The sequence below is a fragment of the Prunus dulcis genome, chromosome 4, assembly GCF_902201215.1.
Source record: "Prunus dulcis chromosome 4, ALMONDv2, whole genome shotgun sequence".
NCBI lineage: Eukaryota > Viridiplantae > Streptophyta > Magnoliopsida > Rosales > Rosaceae > Prunus > Prunus dulcis.
The window spans coordinates 1118141-1136088 of NC_047653.1; the positions used below are offsets into that span (position 1 = coordinate 1118141).

The 17948-nt window shown below is 38.0% G+C and overlaps 4 protein-coding genes across 7 annotated transcripts; 2 read left to right on the top strand and 2 right to left on the bottom strand.

The window, feature by feature from the left end:
- Positions 1-189: 189 nt before the first annotated feature.
- LOC117626050 (15.4 kDa class V heat shock protein) lies at positions 190-1224 on the top strand. The gene is made up of 2 exons (XM_034357689.1): positions 190-505; positions 761-1224. The coding sequence occupies exons 1-2, from the start codon at positions 370-372 to the stop codon at positions 1024-1026; spliced, it is 402 nt and encodes a 133-aa protein (XP_034213580.1). The 5' UTR covers positions 190-369; the 3' UTR covers positions 1027-1224.
- A 126-nt stretch (positions 1225-1350) lies between these two features.
- LOC117626260 (abnormal spindle-like microcephaly-associated protein homolog) lies at positions 1351-9789 on the bottom strand. 3 transcript variants are annotated; one of them, XM_034357926.1, is made up of 20 exons: positions 9036-9789; positions 8417-8885; positions 8228-8313; positions 7786-7899; positions 7482-7670; positions 7305-7367; positions 7086-7142; positions 6236-6358; positions 6027-6143; positions 5733-5840; positions 5519-5651; positions 5109-5246; positions 4438-4614; positions 3742-4355; positions 3407-3584; positions 3075-3316; positions 2585-2777; positions 2241-2466; positions 2003-2158; positions 1351-1917 (listed from the first exon to the last, which is right to left on the bottom strand). In XM_034357926.1, exons 1-20 carry the CDS (start codon positions 9705-9707, stop codon positions 1818-1820), a joined length of 4155 nt encoding a protein of 1384 aa, XP_034213817.1. In that variant the 5' UTR covers positions 9708-9789; the 3' UTR covers positions 1351-1817. The 3 variants fall into 3 exon arrangements, with proteins under 3 accessions (XP_034213817.1, XP_034213818.1, XP_034213819.1); XM_034357927.1 differs by lacking the exon at positions 7086-7142; XM_034357928.1 differs by lacking the exon at positions 5109-5246.
- Positions 9790-9970: 181 nt separating this feature from the next.
- On the top strand, positions 9971-12192 carry LOC117626432 (derlin-2.2). Its single transcript, XM_034358123.1, has 6 exons — positions 9971-10290; positions 10781-10880; positions 10992-11206; positions 11307-11390; positions 11572-11625; positions 11812-12192. Exons 1-6 carry the CDS (start codon positions 10192-10194, stop codon positions 11992-11994), a joined length of 735 nt encoding a protein of 244 aa, XP_034214014.1. The 5' UTR covers positions 9971-10191; the 3' UTR covers positions 11995-12192.
- Positions 12193-12754: 562 nt separating this feature from the next.
- On the bottom strand, positions 12755-17350 carry LOC117626518 (tobamovirus multiplication protein 1). 2 transcript variants are annotated; one of them, XM_034358242.1, is made up of 11 exons: positions 16804-17350; positions 16349-16439; positions 16190-16242; positions 15839-15931; positions 15619-15690; positions 14985-15057; positions 14791-14836; positions 14596-14659; positions 14138-14191; positions 13363-13440; positions 12755-13260 (listed from the first exon to the last, which is right to left on the bottom strand). In XM_034358242.1, exons 1-11 carry the CDS (start codon positions 16957-16959, stop codon positions 13168-13170), a joined length of 873 nt encoding a protein of 290 aa, XP_034214133.1. In that variant the 5' UTR covers positions 16960-17350; the 3' UTR covers positions 12755-13167. The 2 variants fall into 2 exon arrangements, with proteins under 2 accessions (XP_034214133.1, XP_034214134.1); XM_034358243.1 differs by lacking the exon at positions 13363-13440 and having other exon boundaries at positions 16804-17288.
- Between the last annotated feature and the right edge of the window lie 598 nt (positions 17351-17948).

The following is a 17948-nucleotide window of genomic DNA, read 5'->3' on the forward strand; positions in this document are numbered from 1 at the left end:
ATTTGAGGCCTGCCATTCTGGTAGTTATTTTGCCAACCCATTGCAATAAGTACGTACGCAAGCGACAGATGATATAAGCTCTTTTAATTAGCACCCGCAGCATTTTGAAGCTTTTGAGCAACTACCAAAGATAGGTCGAAGACAATGCTCTGTCAAAGTTTGAAAAGCCAACTCAACTAACCTACCTTGAGTCCAAGTTTTTCGATCCCCTCAGCCTATAAAAGCCACTAGGCCTATAAAAGCCAGCCAACCAACCTTTCTTTCCCTCTGTGTTAAGCTACTGCCTGCCTCATCCCAGTCTAGATATTTTATATTTATACCCTGCCCTGCAAGAAAACCATTTCCTCTTGGCTCCTGTAAATTAAAGCAATGGAGCTCCCAGCCTTCCACCCTTACCAATATGTCTTCCCTTCTCATCTCCTTTATCCATATCACTTGGCCCCTGAAAACTACGTCCACTGGACTGAGACCCCAGAGTCTCACATTTTCTCTGCTGACCTCCCTGGTAAGTTTAAAAATCCCTCTTACTTTTTCTTTTATGGGTTTTTATGCAAGCGATAGTCTAAAAAACTCTAAACTAATCTAATTTACTAGGAGGCAATTTGAACTTGGGTGTAAGAAATGGGCTCACTGCTCTAATCAACTGGCATGATTCACGTCTGACCTCTTTTAGTCCTTTTTAATTCACCTTTCTTGTTATGTTTCCATTGGAATGGTTATGAAGCTTTGTTTTTGGTGGTTGTAATATGCATATGAGCAGGTGTTAGGAAAGAGGAAATAAAAGTAGAAGTAGAGGACTCAATATACCTCATAATTCGAACACAGAGAATTGATGAAGCCACAGAGCCCAGCAGGAACTTTATGAGGAAGTTTCGGATTCCAGGTAGGGTTGATCTCGAACGGATTTCAGCTGGATATGAAGATGGAGTATTGACAGTCACAGTGCCAAGATCTTCAAGGAGGACTTTTTTTATTGACCCAGCTGATGTTCCAGAACGGCTTGAAGTTCTTGCAAGAGCTGCTTGATTTCAAACATGGCAACTATTTTTTTTTATAATTCTTATGTTATAATTAGGTGCTCAGTTCTAGTTGTGGGATATTTTTCTTTTCCCTGGTGCATTGTGCTGGATTTGAGTTCTCACATTCTTTGTGCGAACGTTTTAGGTCTGTTCTATTGGTTTCTCTCAAATTTCTTGTCATACAAACTGATAAGAGTGATGTTTCATTTCCAATGAAAGAAATTTAACCATATATGTGAAATTGAAGAAAGAAAATAAACCTAGTGGCAACAAATATCTTACGTCACGTCCAAATCAAACCAAACAGATAACTTGCACAGTTGGCCAGATGTACGAAAAGGATTTTGTTCAGTCATATTTATTGTGGTAGATATTTTCGGAGGTGGATCGGGAATCTGTTGGGAATTGAACTCGAGAAGATAATTTGCGGGCAGCAATCATAGGACCACAAGATGCAATGTCTCATAAGAATCCCATGGGCTTTCTTTTTCTTTTTCTTTTTTTAAATAAAAGTTTATGTGGGGATTGACTATTCTCACCACTAACATCTTGACAAATACACAAATATTAATGGGGCTACACAGTGCAGGAATAAACTAAACCAACCCTCGTTGGCTGAAAACCACGTGCTTTCAACATCACATTGCACCAACTTTTTACAGTGGTAAAAACCAAGCATTCAATTTGAGATACGTCATAAGTTTTTACCTATGCAATCAAATTGCCCTGCCCTTACCCCTTCTTTTCCCCATTGAACGTGTAAATTCAGTGGCAGTTTTTTACACATTGCCTGCAAACTCAAAAACCTAGCCTTCCTGCTGTGGCTAGTTTCAGAATTTCAACAGCCTCCTTTAATCTTCTCTCTGTATATTCTCTACCAACTGTAACTCGGGCGTTCCTGCATTAAGATAACACTAAGGCTTAAAGCTCAACAGATAACACAGATCACATAAAAGAAGAGAGATTCTTTGCTGAAATCCAACCTCTTCTCATTGTTGGCCTTCTTGCTAAGTTCCTCAACAAGACTGTGGAGCCTTTTCAAAAGGGCAGGTGATTTGCGTACAGCTTCAACGCCTTTACGACTAGCGCATATCTTCTTCAGAAGCTCAGAAGCAATGAAATAACCCTCCTCCTTGTTCCTGATATTAAATTAGGTTATAGCCCTTAACCCAAGATGACAAAAAAGGCCCCATACAATCTAACTTCCAAAATAATACGAACCTTAGGAACTCCCCTACAACAGTTTCTACAGACCCAGGACTATCAATGAGCACTTCAATCAGATGTGGATAGCGGGCAAGGTTCCTTAGAGTTGAGAGGACGTGCTTCAGAACCTCCTGATCTGGTATGCTTCGGCTGGCTGACCGAAAAAGCTTCAGCAGAGTTTTAATAGCTCCTGCCTCCACAAGTTTCTCACAACATTTATGAGAATGTTGCGTAGCCTTGTCTGTATATAAGATTCAAAAGTAAGTGTATCACACAAGGATTCGGTTTCATGCAGGAGAAATGGAAAGACAAGATGTTGGAAATGGAGTTTTAGCATCATACAATCATTAAACACTTACCCAAAGTAACACAAGTATGAAGAATGCCACTGACACTTTTCATTGTTCGTAGTTCTGAAAGTGCTGCCACAAGTCTGTTAATAATGCGCATGTTATCATCCACATTCGCAGCAGACTTTTGCACTCTCAAGCGCAAATCCAGTAGCTCACCTCCTGTCTCTTTTTTCCTTGCCAAGTAACCTCTCCACCATGACTGTCACTCAAAACAGTTTTGATTTTTATTTTTAAATTTGCCGAATTCTGAAAATCCAATTCAACTAGTTTAACATTTATAACTGCTAAAACATGCTTTTACATTCATGTCAAATCAAAATCATGAGAAATGTACACGGACATTTATATGAAACGAGTATATGTGTGAGAGCGTATCTGGTACCAGTTTGGCCACATCAAGTGACAATGGAGATCCACAGAATAAAAGAAATTAAGGGAAAAAAAAAAACATAAATGGAATGATATGGTAAATTGCAACAAATATAGAATATCTTACTTGTATTACAACAATACATTGCTTCTCTCCAGTAGCTTTTTGCCTATCCAACCACCCTCGAATATGAGATTGAATAATGACTGCAGACTTTGTTCTTAACTTTAGCAACATAGCACCTCTCCACCACCTTTGCAATTTCAACACAGAGCAAAAGACTTTATTTAGTTCAGCACTCTTACAGAAGGCTCCTGTGCTCTTTGAAAGACAACCATTGGAGATGACTGGACGTAGGGAAGAAGCACCTGCAACAAACCAAAACCATAAACATTTCTAAACTATAAGTAAAATTTAACTCACAACTAGAACCATTGGGGAAAATTGTACTAATATACCTAAGAGCCTATTTCGACTAATCTGCCCCTTGACTATCGGTTGAATTTTCATTGCAGCTTGTCTACGACGATGAAATGCCTGACGGCATATGAGGCATCGAACGGCACTTTGGATCTTTACTGCAGCCTCTCTTTGACACAAGAAGTAACTTCTGATCAACCAACCACGGCAGTATCTCTGAATTCATTTAAGTACGCTAATGAGATATGATATTTACAAAACAAAAACAAACACAATCGGCGCTTATGCAGATCATAGGAATATCGGGATAATGGAATTAATAGACAATGTTTGTACCACCCTACATGCTCAGAAGAGATGGAAAACTACTTACTTGGATTGCAACAATGACATGCCTACGTTGATCAGCTCCTCTCCGGGCAATGCATGCACGTACATAAGATTGAATAACGGTGGCTGATGCAGTTGCAATTTTGTATTGCTGATAAGCCATCCAACATATTGACATTCGCAAAGCACTTTGGATTTTTATTATTGCTTGCCTTTGAGTGTGAAACCTTCTCCTCAATAGCCAACTACGAAAATGACTTTGAATTTTGGTTGCAGCAAATTGCTGATAGCGAAGAGAGTGACGGACTGAAAAATTCTTCCAAGCAAGCTGGATTTTAACTGCTCCCCATATTTGAAAATCATGCGCACCATTTTCCTGGCACAGATTTGAAGATTTATCTACTGGAGCAACCCCATGAATGTATCTTGATCTTGTAAGCCACCCACGAATATGTCTTTGGACAACAATGGCAGCATTGACTAGATCAGAAGTGCATGCATCAAGAGTTAAAATGCTTCCACCTCGATGTCTTTGAGTGATCCAATTCCTTACAGCTCGTTGGATGAGCAAAACTGACCTTTTTAAGTTGAGAAAACCATGTCTGCCAATAATGAACATAGCATATCTCCTCCCTGTTTCTCGTTGTCTCCACCTTTCTGTATGATTAGCCAAATAAATCATGTTCATGAAAAATTCCATACATAAAGGGATATGAAAGAATCACAGAAAGGAACATACCACATGCTAACTCTTGAACTTGAATAGTGCTAAACTTTATGCGAGCCGGATTTTGCCTCACACTTAGCCAAGCACGGAAAACTGTCTGCAAAAAAGCGGCGGCATTCAACATCTTCACAAACTTGCGACGTTCAACAGCTCGTCTGAAATGTGACTGTATCCTTTTTGCAGCATTTACTGGAAGTATTAGATAAGGATTCCTCCGTCAAAAAACGAATATAGCATACCATACTCATGATATCAGGACCAGAAGTAAAATGATAGCATAAACTTATATATTGAAAATAAATTCTCCCCTCCCAAGTAATAGAAAAAATAAGACACCAAAAAAAAAAAAAAAAACACGAATCACAAAACAATTTTACTCTGGACTCAGAAAACTGAAGGGAGAGGGAGAGGAATTAATGGAACATGCATGATCTCCTGAAGTCAAAATAATTAAAATTATGAACACTAAACCATAGTCGACAAATAATAATAGAACAAAGTAACTACTAAGAAAATTAGAAGAGAATAATTAATGCAAATTACCAAAATATAAACAAAAATATTCCATTTCTCACCAAGAAACTTTTTTTGTTTGGTCGCAACCTAGAAACTGGTAAGAATAAGAAATGGAAACATGATGACGACTACTGTAGCATTGAACTACAGAAGATAATACTAATTACCTTTTTGAATATTAATGTTGTCTTCGTTTGTGAAAACGTTATGCAAAACAGGAACAGCTGGTTTGGCAACAGACTTATGGTTCCTTTCGGCCATATCTTGCCACCAGGCCTGAATGGCCTTAAACTTTATTACAGAATCTGTTTGTATATGCAAACATTAGAATAAACAAAATTGAACTAAACAATCAATTTTAACAAATGAATAAAGAGTTCTAGTTAAATACATGACTCCAACAAAAATCATTTCCAATTATGTGAAAACCAGAAAACAGAACTCCTTAAAAGAAAACAATGAAATTATCTACTTTAAGTTGTCTAAGACCTCTTTTACTCCATACTGGTAAAAGAATCAGTTCTAGCGACATGATCATATGCTAAAGGACAACTACTAGAAAGCATAGAAAAGAAACCTTCAGCACTGTGGTCATATGTTTCTTCTTGGATATGTGCTGCATCCGGTCTTACAGAACATTGCATACATGAATATTTTCTCTCTAGACTCTGGCAATCACAACGCAAGAGTTTATGGAAATTTAACTGATCCTGCGAAGGAGATAGTCAATTTTAATATATGATGACAACATCCACATCAATTTCTTTCCACAACAATACATCAGGCATTACCATATTTTTCTTGACAATCAGTTGAGATGACAGGAACACCAATAGGATCACCACACTCCGGTCATTACATGCACCATTATATTCAAGAATGTCACTTATTTGCAGAACCTGTTGAAATGACTCAAGATGAATGTGTGATAACAAACCGTAAGATTAATTATAGAACACCTAAATGCAATTCCAACATTATTTTGAGTTATTCTCGTAGGTATCCAGATCATCCAGAGCTAGGAAAAACAAAAACTAGATAGGAAGTTAATGATTAAACGATAATTAGCAAAGACTAGCACAAACCTCTGGAAAATTTCCCAATAATGTCAACAATTTCTGTGATAATAAAAAGTTGTGCACTGCATCTGAGTAATCAGTCACTAACATGATTGATTCTTCGTGACTGGATTTATTAGGATCCTGTAATGTAACATAAATTAATGAGAATGAAGTGAAGGAAACTAGATCTCTATATTCACAAAATCTGCAAGGCTGGAACAAATATATAGCACCTTTGACGACCAACCACAACAAAGTTGTTTACGAAAGTAAAAGTCCAGCAGGCACCATATAGCTTTTCCATCCACCAATGAAGAAAAGCTGTCGACCTTGCAGTCATAATTTTCACAAATTGCCTGGAAACCCCAACGACAATGATTGTTAAGTGAAGAGCAGTAAAAATTTTGTTTTTTAAATTGTGAACAGCTTTCAATACTCCAAAAAATCCCAAAATAAACATTTAACAAACCCAGGAAGAACAGATTAAGTGATACAGTCCTTATGACAGCACAGTGAGAGACCTGACCAAACATCTATAGTTAATTGCCAAAAGAAGGAGGACACAACACTAATACCAAATCCAGTCTCAATTAAGATTAAAAAATGTAGAATGATCCTCTCTTATCCCATAAACAACCCACACCCCCCCCCCCCCCCCCCAACCCTAAAAAAAAAAAGGGTGAAGGCCGGATTCAATCCCATTCTTGAATGAAACTCGAGGGACTTTACCAACTAAGTTAATGGGCACCTTCAAGTTGTCCACTTATTCAAACAGAAAATAACCTCCAGCCACAAGTGACTGATGAAGCCCAAGCTATTGATAGAAAAATATAGTTCCACTTTCGTAGTACAAGATGTTGTCTAGACTCCAACTTGAACAGTAGGGGTTAAAAAGAAGAAAGAGCATTCACATCTGATCATGTTCTAGTAAGAAACACACACAGTAATATTCATAATCCATGAGTAGGACTTGGATGAAGCATATGCATCAGTACAGATTATTTGTTTGTTAGATTGCAAAAGAATGCTTTTGAAACCCCAAAATAAGAATAAACTAATTAATTTCACAAATAGCGGCAACACCTGAATCCACTTTAAAAGCATTTCCAAGGAGGAGGATTCAAAATTGATCAAGTTATCCTGTGAAAAAGAAGAGGATAATTCAAAGATAAGTGTGATGGCAACTCTAGAACATGTAAAGATAACAAGGAAAACAAACGTTTAAAATAACACAAAAGGAAATAGAAATAGGACCAACAGATAAACTAAATTAAAAATTCATCCACATTGAGACAGACATACCCCATTTCCACGAATCTTGCAAATTTCCTCAGCTAAGTTTGTTTTCTTGATCAAAAGAGGTAGCTGCAAGTTCAATGAAAAAGTTAAAGGAGATTGTTACTAACAAGTAGATGATGGTAAACTCCTAAACCTGTAATATAATAGTTCTGAAACAATGGGAGAGAGAAAGGAACAGGCCTGAAAATGAACAAACATGTTCCAGAGCAATGAGAGAGTAAGTTCTTTGTCCCCATGAGCAATATCATCTTCCAGAATCATCATTCCATCTTCATCATGTAAAGCAACACCAGCCTGCCTAAGGTATTGCAGGGCAATGCCACAATTTGCCAAGTGCTTCTTATGCGTATCTGCTGGAACAACCATTTTCTGTTCATCCAATAAAACATTGAAATCAATAAATAATATACGATATCCTGCTAAACAATAGCTGAACCTGCCTATTCATTCAAAATATAAAGAAAGAAAGAAAGAAAATAACAACCGTGAGGATAGATGTGTCATCTTGCAAAAGTTGAATGATCCTACAGAGGCGCACCCCATCTTGAAGATCAACAAATAAATCTGTAACTCGGAAGTCAAATTCAACAAGCGGATCCTGCTCAAGAAAAAATTTCATTGGTAAATTAGCCAGTGTATAAATAATTTTTGTTTACGCTAAAATCTGAGTAAGAACAAGTTTCATTGGTAGATTTCCTGCTCAAGAACAAATTTCATTGGTAAATTAGCCGCTGTAAGAATAATTTTTGTTTGCGCTAAACTCTGAGTTGACTTCATGCCTCATTTGTTTAATATATAGAAATGGCATTCACATTCGGGTAAAGGGCCTAATCTTAAATAAATATTTCTTTCCCTCGCACCCTGAAAACACACACACAAACCAAATCTCATGTAAATGAGTGTCATACATAAAACGAACCACCTACCTGCTGATAAGATACTTTGTATCCTAAAATCACCAGATGTGCTAAAATATTACCTTCTCCAAGCATGACATCAGATGAGAGAAAATCTAGTTTGAACCACAAAAAGAGAAAAGTCAAGCCTACAGTAGATAAAGCACAGTTATAGAACAATGGACGAGCAACTGAAGAGAGGAGTGAATCGATAATTACCATGGATCACCTGATGACTTGATTTAATATTAGATTCAACCGTAAACAATAAAGGAGAACCCCCATCCACTCCATCAATACCATACTTAAGAGAAAGACTGCTCTGACATTTAGCTCTATCAAGGATAAGAACAAGCAACAGAAATCTCTTCAAAATGACATTTCCCAGAGCTTCATAATAACCGGGTCTGTAAAGACCATCAACCATCTTGTTATAAGCATAATCCTTTGCTAGACTTGCATGTGCAAAAATTTGCTTCTCAATGATCATTTTCAAAAATCTGATTTCTTCATCAGAATTAGCATCTCTGTCGGACAACAAAGAATCACCACCGAAAACAACGTACAAGCCAATTCGAAGCCAAATTGGGTTGTAGCTCATGAGAATTCTAGTGGCCTTCTTCTTGAACCCTACATCCGTTACTAAGGGGCAATGAGCCTTCATCTTCAACCTCCCCTCATCAATATTCTGGAAAGAAGACAGACAGTCAACATGGTTCAGTGCTTATAAATATTTACAAGCCCTGTTTGGTCAAATGCTACAATTTTCAGACCAACCAAACGTTTTCAAATGAAACCATGTAAAAGAAAATTAGCATGAGATTATAAGAATCCAAACCTTAGCTACTTGAGTCATCGCATCAAAAACCTCTTTGCAATTGCCCATGCTCAAATAAAGCCGCATTCGCTGCGTCAAATCATCAACACTACACACATGTTCCAACGAAGACCGTAAGTTCGAATACTTGGAGCTTGAGAATGCCACAGCACTCACGGCCCGCCAAGACGAGTCTCTCTGACGCTTCGGGTCCCGCCACGCCGAGTCGACCCGGACCGCACTGCCGGGCTCGCTATCCCTCTTCCCCTTGGGAAGCGTTCCGCCACGATGATCCTCATCAACGGACAAAGTGCAGCCGCAGGATCTAGGGTTTTGGAAGAGGAAATTGAGCCAGACGGTGAGAGACTTGGCCAAGGATTTGAGCTTTTGCTCTTTTTGAATTTGGACCTTGCGAGAGGACTGTGACTGCTCGACCTCGAAGGCCTTGAGTTTTCTGGCTGCAGCCTTGGTACGGCTGGAGTTCGACTGAGCGAGAGATGGCCGACGGCAAAATGACGAAGAAGTACGCGGGGTCTGCTTGGAGGCTGTGAAGAAATGGGGGCCAGGGGAGTGTAAATTGGAGATTCGCGAGGGGCGTTTCGGGGTTTTGAAATTTGAGATGTCTCTGAAGAGAGAGGAAGGGTTCCTATACGGTGACGGTGACGGGCATGACGGTGGCTCTTCGCCTTCCATTGCGAGGGCTTTGTCTGAAAATGGTTTTGGATTTGAATTTGAAATGCGAAGAGAAGCGGGGAAGGGTGATGATGACGGTGGAGCGTCGCACATGCCGGGAAGTGAAAGGACTTGAGCCTAACGGGTTTTGTTTTGTTTTTGGAATTCAAAAGCCCAATGGGCCTTGAGCCCAAAAACTTGATAATATATAGCGCCTGCAAGTCCAACAAGAGCGAAACGAGATGGTTGGTTCGTGAGGAGCACGAGCTCTCTGATTGGAAGAGCATTTGTCATTCTTTACAGCCCAGAAAGACGCAAGAGCTTAGCTTTACCCGTCCCGTCTCGTCTCGTCTCGTCTCTTCAGCTTTGCGTGGCCCTCTCAGAAGCTCTCTCTGCAAAACTTCCAAACCCTCTGGTTTCAATTCATCTCCTGAGCTCTTGATTTTACCTCCAAGAAAGAAAGTTGTTGAGATTTTGGTTCGAGCTGTAATTGAATAATATAATCATGGCTCAGGCAGTGGAGGAATGGTACAAGCAGATGCCTATCATCACCCGCTCCTATCTCACAGCCGCTGTTGTCACCAATATCGGTTGCTCCCTCGATGTATGTCTCTCGCTTTGAAATTTGAAAATCGCTCTCGTTCTGTAATTACCCATTTGGTTTTGTGCAAATGGGTTTCTCTGATTTTGTCCGATTTCAATTTGGGTTTTGACTGAACTTTAGGAATTAGTCTCTTCTGCCATTGATTTTTACTTGGGTAGCTGCATGTTGTTTGTTTCGGAAAAAAATTGAGGAATGATTACCTGGAAATTTGTTACTTTATGTAAGTCTATAATTGTTATTATTACTATTAGTGATTTATTCAATCGAACTTAAATTCTGATAGCTGGGTTCAATTAATTAGTGCATGCATTGGTGTTGTTCAAAAGTTTCATAAACTTTGAAACCATCCTTTCTAGATTTCATTTTAGTTTATGCTCTATTGCAATTTTAATGCTCCTTTGGATTTAATGGAAGTTCAGAAGGTTAGGCAGTTCTTGTAGTCATTTCTTTCTCCTCTATTACTGATGGCTAATTTTAAAACCTTTTTCAGATAATCTCTCCTCATAATCTATACTTGAACCCTATACTAGTTGTGAAGCAGTATCAATTCTGGCGCCTCGTCACCAATTTCCTGTACTTCCGGAAAATGGGTAATTCCTAATATTTATTTATAAAAGATTTCCATTTCTTGGAAGCTACATTGTGTCATTTAATTGTCAATGTTTGTGTTTCCTAACATGGTTATATCTTGGCGTTGACAGACTTGGACTTTATGTTCCACATGTTCTTTCTTGCTCGGTACTGCAAGCTTCTTGAAGAGAACTCTTTCAGGGGAAGGACTGCTGATTTCTTTTACATGCTCTTATTTGGCGCCACTGTGTTGACTGGGATAGTTCTGATTGGAGGGATGATACCGTATTTGTCAGAGTCATTTGCGAAGATTATATTCCTCAGCAACTCTCTAACATTCATGATGGTTCGTTACTTATCTTTGTTGGATTGTGATGGATTTGTTTCCAAAGCTCGGTATGTTATTATTGTTTTTTTAAACATTGTCATGAATTCCTATTTTACAGGTCTATGTGTGGAGCAAGCAAAATCCTTTCATCCATATGAGTTTCTTGGGCCTCTTCACTTTCACAGCAGCTTACCTACCGTGGGTCAGTTAAATGTCTGCTTGATTTATATTGTTAATCCGTTACCTCTTCGGAATTATTAGTATTTTGGCCTCCTGTTTTTAACAAACTATTTGGCTTTTGATTTTAATCTTAGACAAGTCCTCTTACTAATAATTCTTGACTCCTTGATTATGTTGTAATGTCTGTTTCATTTTTCATCCAGGTTCTTCTAACGTTCTCTGTCATTGTCGGGGCTAGCGCTTGGGTGGATCTTTTGGTGCGTTATCTTTTCCATAAGAATTTGCACAAATATTGAGATAAAAATTTTGCATCTCACCTTAGAGTTACAAAATTAGGTTGTGTTAACAAATGGCATATGATTCTGCCTCACCAGTTATACAACAATACTTAAAGGTTTTTCATGTACTAATAGTTTCTTACATGTTGATTGGTTTTGAATCAGGGAATGATTGCTGGTCATGCCTATTACTTTCTGGAAGATGTTTACCCGCGAATGACAGGTCGCCGGCCCTTGAGAACCCCTTCTTTTATCAAGGCACTATTCGCAGATGATCCTGTTGTGGTGGCACGACCAGAAAATGTGAGATTTGCACCTCCACCTGTTGAGGAACTTCACCAAGATTAATTTAGACCTTCGGGAAAGCCAGGTTGATGGGGGCTTAGCTTTCAGGATATTGATCTGGCATTTAGGCAAGGCTTTGGCATGTAGAATGGCCTTTGGCTCTGTAATATATAGACATCTACACAGATATACTAATTGTTTATTTGTGAATTTTTTTATAACGCAAAGCTCATGTGCAATCAAAGTTTATTTCTCTCTGTAGCGTGATGATCTAGTTACTTTAGTTACTTTGATATTTAACGTTCACCTCAGGTGCACAATTACTTTGATCAAAGTTTACACACAATTTCCACTTAAGAAAATCTTAATGTTCTCCATTGGCAACCATGTCTTGTTTTACTTATCTATAAGATGCACCAATGCCGATTACGAGTTCCTCGAGTGGGGAAATGTATCTTAGTCTCCTCTCTTCCTTACCACATGAGAATTAGTTGTGGAAGATTATCAAACGAAGAGCCATCAGATTTCTCAAATAGCATAAATCATATTCTCTTGTGCTTTCACGGTTTTTATTTTATTTTTTATAATCAGATGATATTCTAAACTACACTAATGTACAATACGGAAAGGGAGATTGAACTTAGGTGCAAGAGAGCAGGTACGTTTTCACTTATTTGGGAAAAATACAACATAACAAAAGGAAAAGGAAAAGCAAGCCACAGCAGGCCTCGAGTATTGTTGTATTAGCGACATGGTCAAGCCGTTAATGGACGGAAGAGTACCTTAATCACACTCGTATCGATTGATTATCAAGCACTGGGCATTAAAAAAATGTACTTTATATTATATCACATCAATTGTCTACTGAGGGCAAAGAGAAGCATTATTTCTGCTTCAACAAACCATGATGTGAAACTCTAAAAACAAACAGAAACAACACCTACAACAATAAAATTACATGAACATTTCCTTTTGTCACATTCTTATCAAATAAACCGCTAACTGTCAAAATAACCATGAAAATAATTTAACTATTTTCCCTTGGCTAGCTCCGGAGAGCCGTGTAATATACATACATCTAAAAAAATGCCGGCATCATGAGCCACACCAGAATACTGCATCTGGTCTGTTTTTCTGGCTTTCCTATTGTCGCTCAATTTCATTAGCACCAAACTCCCAATCCGTAAAGAATTTTACTAAGGGGGCAAAATTAACACAAAGAATAGATAGACCAGGCTAACGGATAGGATGATACTGAGCTGATACTCTCTTCGGGGGCAATTTGCGCAAGATGTAAAGGACTAGCGCTGAAGGCAGGATCTCAACCAGCTGCAGAGGACAGATATTTTAAGTTTTGAAGGGGAAAAAGTAAAAGAGTTTGAAGAATAGGACAAGAAATAGCTGTACAAATAAACAAGCTTAATACACTACCATGTAATAGATCACATTCAAAATTGGATGATCCAAAACATCAAGTGATGCATCTGTATCAAAAGCAGATAGGACAACCTGCATTTTGAATCGAGTTAATGAAACTCCCAGAAAATTCAATATATGCTGATAAAAGCAACACCTTATAAAGCAAATCAAGAAATCAGTACAGTCATGACTATCATTTTTTACCAGTGGAACAAAGAAATATGAAGTCTTTAAGTTAATTTAGATAGTTTGGCTACAATGTAGATAGTTCCCGGGTAAAGACTCAGATGAGTCCTATAGCGTAAAACAAAACGAAGTCTCGGTAGTTGCAAGATCCCAAATAGGAAGTACAGCTTTGGCGTTTTCATCAAGTAGAATAGAAATCAAATGAAAACCACGAGAGCTATAACATTTCTTCATTAGCTTTTACGCTATAGGACTCATCTGAGGCTACTAGGATTGCATTAACATTTCTGATTCAAACTAGTATCAACAATGTACAGTCGTTTTGTTTGGCTACAATGTAGATAGTTCCCGGGTAAAAGCTCACAGTGTAATCAAATATTACGAAGATATTTCCCCAGGGATTAACCCATCCACGGTGTTCTGTGTGAGTGTGTTGGAGTATTCTTTTCGTCTGCAATGTACATCTTATTTTGTGGAGTAAGAAGCACAAGACAGGCACAAAGAGAACTCTTTGTAGACTGGAATGTTAACTATTCTTCTATAAGAATACAAGAGAAGGTTTCTTTGAATTTACTACCGCATAGAAGGGTTTGAAGCTTACCACAAAGCATCTTACGAGAAAGCAGGTGAAACATATGGCTGTAACAGATCCAACCTGCAATGACAACCAATTGTTAGTCAATAGCACTAGTTAACAGAATGATTTTTTTTTGCTGTAGCCTCTCTCTCTAGTTTAACCTTGAACCTTGATCTACATAATACTCACAATGCTTAAAGGAATAATTTTTTTTTTTTAAAACAAAAAAGTTGGTTGCAAGCAATTATGATGGCATCATATTTCAAGATAGTAAAAAACCCTCCCAATTTCTGTGCATTGTATGTGTGTTTTAACTGACTAAGGTTTAATCCACTGCCCTCTGCATGCACATATCTAAATGATATCCTAAGAATAGACTTTGCTTTTATTCAGAATAAATCTAGCCAAGAAGATTATGTGCCATAAATCTAGCAATCGGGTGTTCTAATCTGATAGACAAAATATGTAGGCAAGGCACAAACCTCATGAAGTTTCTTCCTTCTCCCTTTAGATTCAATGGGGAAGCGTCTCAGCATGAAAAATAACCTGAACACATTGTTTATAATAGTCCACCCATTACAAATGCAAATGCACAGGCACCCAAACAGAGACAACCAGGAGTAAGCTAACAGAATGAGCACAGCTCCATATGCTTAAATACAATGCAGAACACTCACCTTCCTCCGTATATCAAAAATCCTAGTGCAGCCACAAATGACACAACTGAGACAAAAAAGAATAAAATAATGAGTATTCTCATTAAACAAGAGAAGCAATGACGAGTATGCATAAGGCTATGAGAAGACAAAACAATCATTCTCAATAATGGGAGCCCTGTGAAACCTATTGCATGACTCGAAACAGGCCTTACCTGCAATGAATATCTTTCCAATGAACTCCACAACACTGTTGTCATCTATCCAGAGGTATATCCAGATGCAAACCTGAAGAGAAACACACATATATCATAAGACAAATTAAAATTTCTGAAGAGCCCCATAAGGGACTTATTCCTGTTTATGCTAAGAACTCTAAAGCACACTCTGTCCAGCTAAGTTGACATGTGCCCTAGTGGCAAGGAGTTGAATCATCAACAAGCCTGTCCCATGCCTGGTTGCTAAAAAAAAAAAAACTACAGTTGTATATTAAATAGGCAAACCAGAAAGATGTCTTTTCTCTTCTATATAACCTAGCCACAAAATGGGTAAGAAATTCAACCTAGGAGGGCAAAACCTAATATTTTGACAGTTGTAAAACTTTTTTCCCCAACCTTCTTGAGAAAGAACATGCAGGATGAAGCAAATGATTACAAGGTTAAAAGCAACAGGAGATCAAGGAGATTGACAAAGCAAGCATGATTGGAAGGTGAGCGGGCTGCTTATGTAAGTAACACACATAAACGGAAAAAAAAAACATACTAGCCAGACACAGATGTTATGATAACAGCAAGGGATATAGAGAAACCACGTGATGAAGCATGCCAAGAAAACAAAAATGGAGCACACCTGTATAAAGTACATTGCAGCATTGACTGAAATATAAACAACCCTGAGCTTATCTGTTGGTAAACTTCTTGCCTGTTCATTGATAGTGAGAAATGAAGTCAGAAGTCTTCATTGATCAAAAGAAACAACCACATTTAAAAGTTGCACACCTCAGTTTAATTGAAGTCTGGCTAACACTAACACTAATACCATGCAAAGAATTAGGAAAACATGCTGTTACCTGGTGATATATCTCTGCCCAGAAGAGAACAAGAAGTGTGTACGTAGAGAAGAACAGCAGTCCAGGAAGATCCAACAAGACCAATATTAGTACCTGGTTCAAGATGCAGCTGCCCGATTTTAGTATACAACCCCAAGGTTCATTGCTTTCTTTTTATGTTCTTGTCTTTCCAATAAACCAAATAGAGCCTTAATGTCCCTCAGAACCCCCAAAGTAAAATGAACAGTTAACAAGATGTAAAAAAATTCCGGACATTTTATGATCATATGTTTCAGAAGTGAATAGAAGTGTCAAGTAGGATAACAGGGGTAGGTTTAAGATTTGAACTAAGTGACGCTTTACAAAACTAACCTTCGGGTGCAAAGCAAACACTTGATGGTGAAATCCGAAAACAATTGCTCGTACTGCAAGAGCAACACCAAACAATGACGACAAAAGAATTTCAAACTGAGAATTAATGGACAGAATAACAGGAGAGACTCTGAATGGAAATAATGCACTGAGTATCACCTCCATTAACAATGAAGTTCATAAGATGAAAAACCTTCTGCGTGGTCCAACCGTATTCGGGCACTCTCAATTCAATCCTTATTAGTTGAAACTGTGCATCACGAACACAAGCAATCAACTTAGGATACTCATAATAAGCACTGCTCATAATTTACTTGATAAACAAGTAGCACTTAGTAACCTGAGAACTAAATCCAGCTAGTTTTGTACATTAACAGCGACAGTTGTTGGCACTTAATTTTATCTAAAATTTGAACTATGGATATAAAACTAAATCTAACCATGCTAATGTTTGATGTAATTTCGGGGTGATTGTATAAATTCCAGTTTATTGAAGATTCCGATCTCGAAATTCATACAAAATTAGCTACTGATTAACCAAATAAGAAGCTAAACTAACAAGCACACGAATATCTGTAGTTCGTTGGAGAGAGATGTTAAGAGAAAGACCAGACCAGAGCGACGGAGGAGACGAGGGCGTAGGCAGCGCAGAGAGCGTAGAAGATGCCGTCCTGCCATTGGGTGTTCTCGTTGATCTCGTCCCACCAATTGGAGAGGAAAGAGGCGAGCTCCATGGGCGCGGAGGTGAATGTGAATGGCATTCTCGTCATATTGGGCGGGAGCTCCTCCGAGGCCGAGAAGCTCAGCGAAGATCAAAATGTTGAGAAGCGGAGAAAGGAGCAGAGAAACTCTCTGCCTAACTCGTCAAAGCAAAAGCACACAGCTCACAAAGAGACTGAGAGAGGAAGATGGAGGGGGTCTACCAGAACTACCCCTACCAGACGGTCCAAGAGAGATCGAGATAGGGTGGGCTTTTCGGGGATTTGGAGGCCTTTTGTATACACACACCACAGACCATGCTTTGGTCGCTCTCACCTAAGCTTCTACGCTCACGTCTTCCAGCCTCTATAATTCAATTCAATTCATTTTCTCCTTTTCTCTTACAGTCGCAAGTGGTGGTGGTTGTAAACTTGTACTCGTCTTACTTAATAAACTATAACTGCTCTTATCCTCTCTCCCTCTGTCTCTCTCTGCGCTTTTTTTTTTTTTTTTTTTTTTTTTTTTTTTTCTATTTTCTTATTTATGCTTATTATTTTATGTCGATCGATTGGCCAATTAGGGACGTTGAAAAATGAAACAGCCCCTTTTTGTCCTAAATTATGGGAAACGAGTCTCGTTTACGATTTTACAAACATATGTGTCAGTTGACAAAACAATGAATCTATTTTCTTACACTCAAGTTCAAATTCTTATTTTCATAAATTTGATTAATTTAAGATAGTTTAAATTATCGTTTATAAATATATATATATCCATAGTTCAAATTAAACAAACAAGTATACAAAAAAGGGGAGCCGCCCATGTGAAGACGTTGTCGAAAATGATAGCAAAAATAAAACATTCAGACTTGTAAATCATGAATTTTTCGTGTAAAAAAAAAGAAGTAATTTTTAAATACATAATTTTATGTCTTATGTTTTATAGTTTAAGTGGTTAATAACGGTTAATCTTACACTTTATGTCTTATGTTTGAATTTTCCTTTCTTCAACATTGTTTGTATAAAAATAAAATAAATAATTAAAAAAATATTGAATTTGA

Bases quoted from the DNA above. Each gene is read 5' to 3' on its own strand.
- LOC117626050 (XM_034357689.1), top strand. From the start codon at position 370: ATGGAGCTCCCAGCCTTCCACCCTTACCAATATGTCTTCCCTTCTCAT. The intron at 506-760 runs GTAAGTTTAAAA...GCATATGAGCAG, and splicing joins TTTCTCTGCTGACCTCCCTG to GTGTTAGGAAAGAGGAAATA.
- LOC117626260 (XM_034357926.1), bottom strand. From the start codon at position 9,707: ATGGAAGGCGAAGAGCCACCGTCATGCCCGTCACCGTCACCGTATAGG. The intron at 6,144-6,235 runs GTGCTATATATT...GTTACATTACAG, and splicing joins GTTGTGGTTGGTCGTCAAAG to GATCCTAATAAATCCAGTCA. The intron at 4,356-4,437 runs GTATGTTCCTTT...CTAATCATACAG, and splicing joins AGTTCAAGAGTTAGCATGTG to AAAGGTGGAGACAACGAGAA.
- LOC117626432 (XM_034358123.1), top strand. From the start codon at position 10,192: ATGGCTCAGGCAGTGGAGGAATGGTACAAGCAGATGCCTATCATCACC. The intron at 11,207-11,306 runs GTTCGTTACTTA...CCTATTTTACAG, and splicing joins ACTCTCTAACATTCATGATG to GTCTATGTGTGGAGCAAGCA. The intron at 11,626-11,811 runs GTGCGTTATCTT...GTTTTGAATCAG, and splicing joins GCGCTTGGGTGGATCTTTTG to GGAATGATTGCTGGTCATGC.
- LOC117626518 (XM_034358242.1), bottom strand. From the start codon at position 16,959: ATGACGAGAATGCCATTCACATTCACCTCCGCGCCCATGGAGCTCGCC. The intron at 15,932-16,189 runs GTTAGTTTTGTA...ATCTTGAACCAG, and splicing joins TGTTTGCTTTGCACCCGAAG to GTACTAATATTGGTCTTGTT. The intron at 14,192-14,595 runs GTTTGTGCCTTG...TTGTCATTGCAG, and splicing joins GAAGGAAGAAACTTCATGAG to GTTGGATCTGTTACAGCCAT.